Source organism: Microtus ochrogaster, linkage group LG3, assembly GCF_000317375.1.
Source record: "Microtus ochrogaster isolate Prairie Vole_2 linkage group LG3, MicOch1.0, whole genome shotgun sequence".
In the NCBI taxonomy this organism is placed as follows: domain Eukaryota; kingdom Metazoa; phylum Chordata; class Mammalia; order Rodentia; family Cricetidae; genus Microtus; species Microtus ochrogaster.
Window position 1 is genome coordinate 44,619,626 of NC_022029.1, and position 7,035 is coordinate 44,626,660.

The 7,035-nt window shown below is 43.3% G+C and overlaps 1 protein-coding gene across 1 annotated transcript in view; it reads right to left on the reverse strand.

The window, feature by feature from the left end:
• Fkbp14 (FK506 binding protein 14) overlaps positions 1-7,035 on the reverse strand; it is an 18,914-nt gene extending 11,879 nt beyond the window's left edge. The window contains exons 1-3 of the mRNA XM_005360835.3: positions 6,689-7,035; positions 3,952-4,103; positions 1,289-1,416 (exon numbers count right to left, since the gene is read on the reverse strand). Of these exons, the coding sequence (XP_005360892.1) occupies positions 1,289-1,416; positions 3,952-4,103; positions 6,689-6,885 (477 nt within the window). The 5' untranslated portion in view covers positions 6,886-7,035. The remainder of the gene's footprint in view (positions 1-1,288; positions 1,417-3,951; positions 4,104-6,688) is intronic.

Consider the following 7,035-nt stretch of genomic DNA (forward strand, 5'->3'; position numbering starts at 1 on the left):
ATGCAAGCATAGAGAGCATGCAAGCATAGAGAGCATGCAAGCATAGAGAGCATGCAAGCATAGAGAGCATGCAAGTATAGAGAGCATGCAAGCATTTCCAGCTTTCCTTCAATAGACCTTTCTCCAAAATTTACTGCAAATAACCAGAGCTTTGGCAAAAGTGGCTGCCAAGGAACAGACCTTTTTCTGATGGAATAACTAAGCAAAGACAGCACAGGCAGCAGTGTGGCCTACAGAGTGATCATCGGGATGAACCGTCCTGAAGCTATGTTCCTGGGCCAGCTTGGGTCAACAATGCATACCGCCTGCTCTGGTCAGAATGCAAACGAGGCTGCATGCCTGGACAATTGCTGCCTTTGGACACATTGGTTTCGTCAGGCTTTCTTTCGAGGAAGAGTCAGAATTCTAGACAGTCCTCCTAGAATAAGATTACATTCTTCCTTTTCATCTGAAGCCACAGCTACAAGTAGAAAGAACGGTGTGTCTGGCTGTGATCACGCCACACCAGCGGAGCCTAACCATGATCCTGTAAACTTGGAAATCAAAGCAGTGTCTTTCGACTGCCTATGCTACAATTTTCTATTGTCTTTAAAAGCATAATCAAGGACTGGGGAGATGGCTCAGTGGATAAGACCATTTGCTGTGTGAGCAGGAGGGCTACAAATCCCCAGCTTACAATATGGGTTCCTACAGAAAAGGCAACTTTCAAAGCACTTCAGGGAAAGCTGTGAATAATATTTTATCTAAACAAAAATAAATTTCCCTCATTTATTTATTCTTTGAGAATTTTATAGAGTATATTTTATCATATTTTATGAACTCACAACTCCTCTCAGATTTCCCCCTTCACCCAATTTCACGTTCTTTCTCTTTTTTATTTTATTTATTTAATTAATTAATTAATTAATTAATTTTGTTTTCTTGAGATAGGGTTTCTCTATAGCTTTGGAGCCTGTCCTGGAACTAGCTCTTGTAGACCAGGTTGGCCTTGAACTCACAGAGACCCACCTGCCTCTGCCTCCCAAGTGCTGAGATTAAAGGCAAGCACCACTACTGCCCAGCTTCTTTCTCTTCTTTTAAAAAATAAAGTCACTAAAAGCCATGGGAGTCCACTTGGTGTTGGCCACTACTCCTGAACATGAGGCCTTCCCTGGACTGTGGCTAACATGCCCAGTGTCATTGCACTGAAGAACACTGATCTTCCTTCTCCCAGCAGCTCATGCATTTCTGTAAGGATGAGCCTTAAAGAAGCAGAAGAAGACAGCACAGAGGTAGAGGGCATGGTCACCTCATGCTTAGAGAGCTTCCAGTCGTCATTCAGATCCATTTCTTGAAATGATTCATGGGACCGTGGGCCATTTCGAATCTCCAGGAGGTCAATGTTGAATATCAGTGTGCTCTCTGGGGGAATTTTGCCTGAGATGAAGAGACAGGGAAGTTTTTACTTAGAAGATCTAAAAGTATTCATAACAAAATCAATTGTGGTAACAGACATTTTAACTACAGTAAATGGAGAGACTCTTTGACGGTCACAGATGGTGGGAATCACTTATTCTATAACTACACTTTACCCAGGAATGAAAAGTAGGTCACAAGAAGGACTAACCCCAAACGGCAGAACAAAAGCACTCTAGTTTGGAGCAGCAATGAAATACACGCACACAGGCAGATGTTTCTAAATTCTCGATGCTAAATTTCAAATATAATTAAGGCCCTTCATGTTATACGTCAAGAATGACTTTTAAAGGGCTTTGAGTAGTTCAGACTTAATTATATTACAAGAGATTTATTAATTTAGATTAGAAAGTCTTGACCTTCAAGCACATAGGGGTGGTGGTGCTGTGTCTGCCACTGGGAGGCAGTATATAATAGTGTGAGCTCTGTTCACATCTGCCGCCTCTAGGTATCAGTTCCTTCCTTGTCTGTAAAATAAGATTGATAATGTTTTCTACCTTAGGAGTCCGTGAGGAGGATATAAGGGGAAAACTCATACAAAAACAAAACCCTCAGTGTTAGTCTTGATAAACAGTAAGTGCCTTATATGTTACTAAGACATAATTTTCTTACGGGTCTTAAAAATAATAAAGGAACATTCAAAATTTTCAACAACTTAGGAAATACCTCCCTAACAAAGAGCTTTATGCATTTGTTAAAAATCTCAGGGTACAAACAAAAACAGTCCAATTAATAATCAAAGAAACAAACCCTTCTTGGAATTGAGGGCATTTATTTTTGTTTCAAACTTGCTTTCTTACAACTCTATGTAACAGAAAGGTCTGGACACATGCATTAGCCAAGTCTTAGCTACACCCCCATCTCCTCAAAGTTCCACGGAAGGGAGGGTAGTAAGAGGAGGGCAAGGCTGACAGGGTGGGGCAGAGCTTACCGTCATGCTGGTACAGGGAAGGGGCATGCACTGGGTCGGTGGGAAAGCTGGTGTCTTCCCAGGGAGGCATGCAAGCGTGCACTAACACACTACAAAACCAGTGGCAAACACAAATTGGAAGAGTTAGTTTCACGACACCGAGGGGCGTGCCTATGAAGTAAAGCTGAGTTAAGTACGTCATGGACAACTACGGCTGCTCTGCATACAGAAAGTTCAGAGCAAAGGAACAAAGACGCGGGAAAGAAGGACTACGTCTAGGCGTTAGAGACACCTTCCCTAGATACTGGATGGCTTTCTGTAGAGAATATAGTCAGAGTTGGCATTTGGTGAATAACCAAGCCTGTGGGACATGGCTTAGATAGTGATACTCATTTGGGGTACATCATATTCATATACAGCACTCAACCTCCTTAGGAAACTGTGGCAAGAGGCTTGATCCCCACTTTGTCGAGGGCTATGCTTTGCGGACAAACGGTGTGAAATCTATTTAAACCACATCAGAGTGATTCTCTATCTGCTTCTGATGGCTTCTTACAATATCTTCTTCACTATAGACCAACTCATTTTCTTCATCGAGAATTTGGGCAATAGAATCAGAAATGAATGAAATTCTTAGAATCATAGTACACTATGAATATTTTATTCATTGGGATACAATGTGCATATACTCCCCCTTTCACTCATGGGGAAAGTTAGACATACAGAAAATCTATCAGCTACTTTTACACCACACACATTTCATATATAACACAAACTTTTTGCAAATGGCACTTTTAATAAGAAGGATACCTTTTATTTGGCTAACCTCTGGTGATAACACAGTTGGGTAGGTTCCAATTGTTTTAATATCAGAAACAACACAGTGGTAGACAGCCTGGTTCACTAACCTGCACTTCAGACTGGGCCATTGGTTCAGAGCAGATTTCAGGGAAGAGACTACAGCTGGACCCATCTGATAAACATCACCAAACAACCCTTGGAGAGTACCAAAGAGCCCTTGAAGAGCTACCTGAACTCATCCTAAACACCAGGTATGCTGTGACTTGAAACAAATTGATACAAAAGCTGTATGAACCAGCCAGGTAGTTTGTAACACAGAGAGAATTATTTTTAATTCAAGTCAATGAATTGTTTTAAAATAAGCTATTGAGCTGGGCAGTGGTGGCCCACATCTTTAATCCCAGAACTCATAAAGTGGAATCAGGCAGATCTCTGAGTTAGATGGCCAGCCTGGTTTACAGAGCAAGTTCCAGGACAGGGAAACCCTGTCTTGAAAACACAAAAATAAATAAATAAAATTAAAATAAGCTATTGAAAACTTTACAAATACATTTAAAAGCAAGAATGAAAGGACTCCTAATGAGACCTACAGTATGGAAGAGTTCCTGGCTATAAACACAGCCACCACATCAGATCATAGCCAATGATCTATATTCCGAATGTTCAGATCATCAAGACACCTTTGCTGGATGGCCTTTCTGTGCACTGTTAAAGTGAGCGGGTGGGTTTCTGTCTGGGGGGGGAGCATTCAGAGATACACAGCAGCGAAGGTCACACAACTTTACCTTTCCCTTCTTTGCCGTAGCCCAAGGCTGGAGGAATGATGAGCTTTCTCTTCTCTCCCACACACATCCCCTTCAAGCCTTGGTCCCAGCCTTTGAGAGCCTCCAGGATGCCCAGGGTGAACCAGATGGGCTGACCATTGTTATGCTTGTGACTACCAGAAAGAAAACACATCAGAATTCAAATAATTATGTTCTCTCCCCCCCACCCCCGGCTAAAAATTGAAGCCAGAGTCCCACAAATGCTAGGTAAGCACTCTATACACTAGAGATAGTTTTAGGGACTTTATAACAAAGAGCATTGCTGGGCTTCATTTTTTCCTACCCACCAGTGGTTAAGCTTATAAACTCGGAAACTATAAAGCTCAATACACACACACATATACCTATATTTCAAATATTTTGGATTCTATACTAAATTTGAATCAAGGGACACAGAACCTGCAGACAGGGCCAGCTATACTAGTATTAACATTTTGTACAGAGAAAATTGAAGTTAAGTGTACTAACATTTGACGTCAGATATACCCAACCCCTAAGTTCAAGGTCTTAGTGACTTCCCAGGAGGGCCACACACCAAGGAGAAACTGAGGGAATGTCTTGAGTTTGAGAAGGAGATACAAGACTATGAAAATTACTGCTAAACCGTGAAGGCCTATTCGACCCCAGACCCAGAGACAGGATTATCTTACTTCCTGCCTACAGGTCTTTCTGATGTACAGTTTACTCATGGTTCTGCCTTCACCCTAAATCACCACTTATGCCCAGACCCTCTCCAGAGATCTACTATGGGGCTACTTGGCAAATCCTGGAGTGGTAGCCCCTCGAGTTCTGGAGGGTAAAGGAACAGAAAAATGTCCGAGCATCCTGAGAGACCAGCTTAGTCCGACTGGTAGAGAGCAAGGAAAGAATCCTATTTCAGAATAATTCTTGGGTGTGAATAAAACATCCTTGTGTTAGGTTTGTGGGTACCATGGTCACAAAAACTGGGTAAATGGCGTTCCTTCTGTCCTGCATGTTCCCTCGTGATCATGGGGCAAAAAGAACGGCGAAGTAGCAATCATCGGCACTAACTACATTTGGCCACATTTCTTATTACAGCTAAGCTATTCATCACATAGATGACGGTTCTGGCAAGACAAAACACTCTAATGATATTTCTTCATTATCATTATACCCAGTTAGCCAGGCCTATGATTTTACGTGAAGGTTGTATAACGACAGTCCCTTCCCAAAGTTCCGGAACATAATAGCGAAATGCTACAAAATATCCACCCAGGTTGTTGGCTCTGAGACCGGAAGGAGAGCAGGCTAGATACGAAAGAGACCAGACTGGAAGCAAGACAGTAACTGTAATCTTGAAGGGCAGCGTCGGTTGCTATCTGCCATGCACTGCCAAGACTGTAACTGTAATCTTGAAGGGCAGCGGCGGTTGCTATCTGCCATGCACTGGCCTTACTGGCGAGGACAAAGCTATGACAAACTGTTTTTGGAACCTTTTCGTTGTTGTTTTTTCGAAACAGGGTTTCTCTGTGGTTTGGGGGCCTGTCCTGGAACTAGCTCTTGTAACAGGCTGGCCTCGAACTCACAGAGATCCACCTGCCTCCGACTCCCAAGTGCTGGGATTAAAGGCATGCGCCACCACCTCCCAGCTGGCTGTTTTTGGAACCTTTTACCAGGGCAAACGGTGTTCAGAGAGATATGTCATTCACTATCCTCAACCCTCACAAAAGACCACGTCTCAAAGCAGTTTATTAAAACAAAACCAACCTAAGGTGAGCTAAAGCTTCAGGCTTAGCACATAGGATTCCCTCATCTGCAAAGTCCTTCTGCAGCTCTGCCTTGATAATCTCCACACATCAATCTCCAGGCTGTTCTGTTATGAATGTGTCTTTACCCTCCACCTCTGCACAACTGACCACAGGCTCCCCGTGCTTTGCCAGTGCTCTGAACATTCTGCAGTCTCCACCAAGTGAGCCTTGTCCCATCTCCCGTTCCCTGCACAAGGAGTGCTGCTGGAGGACCAGAACTTATTTTTAGAAAACGCTGCATCTCCAGGACCTGAAATGCCCCCTTTCAATGAGCGGTTCATAGGCTGGATGAAGGAATGGATGAAGGGGGTGAGAAGGTGAACTTCCAGAGTGCTCACTAAAGACTTCCACTACGACTTCTAAAACCACACCGACCCCATCGAGGAAGCCTGACTTTCCAAAAGAAAGGACCAACTCCTGAAATCAGCAGCCTGTGCTTTGACCAAAATGCCACCCGCCAGACAGTTAGACAGGTCGATGAAAGAGCATTTGTGCATCTTTCAGAAGGCGGCAAATAGACGATTGCGCAGTTTGCTCTTGAAGCAAAGTGACACGTTTTAATATCTCTTATGACCAATTAAAAGTGGAATCAGATAATTTACCTAGAGAATGGAGTGGTAGGTAGACGATTCTATTAAGCCTCTTCGACTTACTGTGGTTCTGTAAAACTTCAAATATTCTAGATCTAATTTTATAAAGAATAAAACTGTAAGAAATTTAACTTATCAAAACAAGTTTCCAGAAAGTCCTTTCAAGGCCTTGTTCTCCAAAACCGGCTTTTGACAATTTTCTTTCTCCATAGGTAAGGCAGATGTTTCAGCGTTTTGTTTCTGTTTTTAGGGGTAAAGGAACTGTTAATTTTACAGTAGGAGGGCTGGGGTGCCTGGGTGGGTCCGTCATCGTTCTGCCTGCGAGGCATAATTACTTACGTGGAGTGAAATAGGGAGCCGTCCTTTTCTAAATAGCCCTCGTAGTGGACCAACAGAAGGTCTCCTCCCTTGGTCTTGCGATGGCAGATGAACGGCTTTTGGAGAACTTCGATTTTCACTTCTGGCTCAGGGATCAAAGCTCCACTCACAGCCGTGACCCACAGTGTCAAGATCGCGTTCCACAAGAAAAAACTCATGTTACCAAAGCAGAGAAAGGGCCCCCGACTTCATAGAGTTAAAAAGGTGCCGAAAGCGGCAACAGCCTCGGGTAAGTTTAGGACTCCCCCCCAACCTCCCAGGAAGACGTGGCACTTTTACTACCAACTTTCCCACACACTGTGAACTCT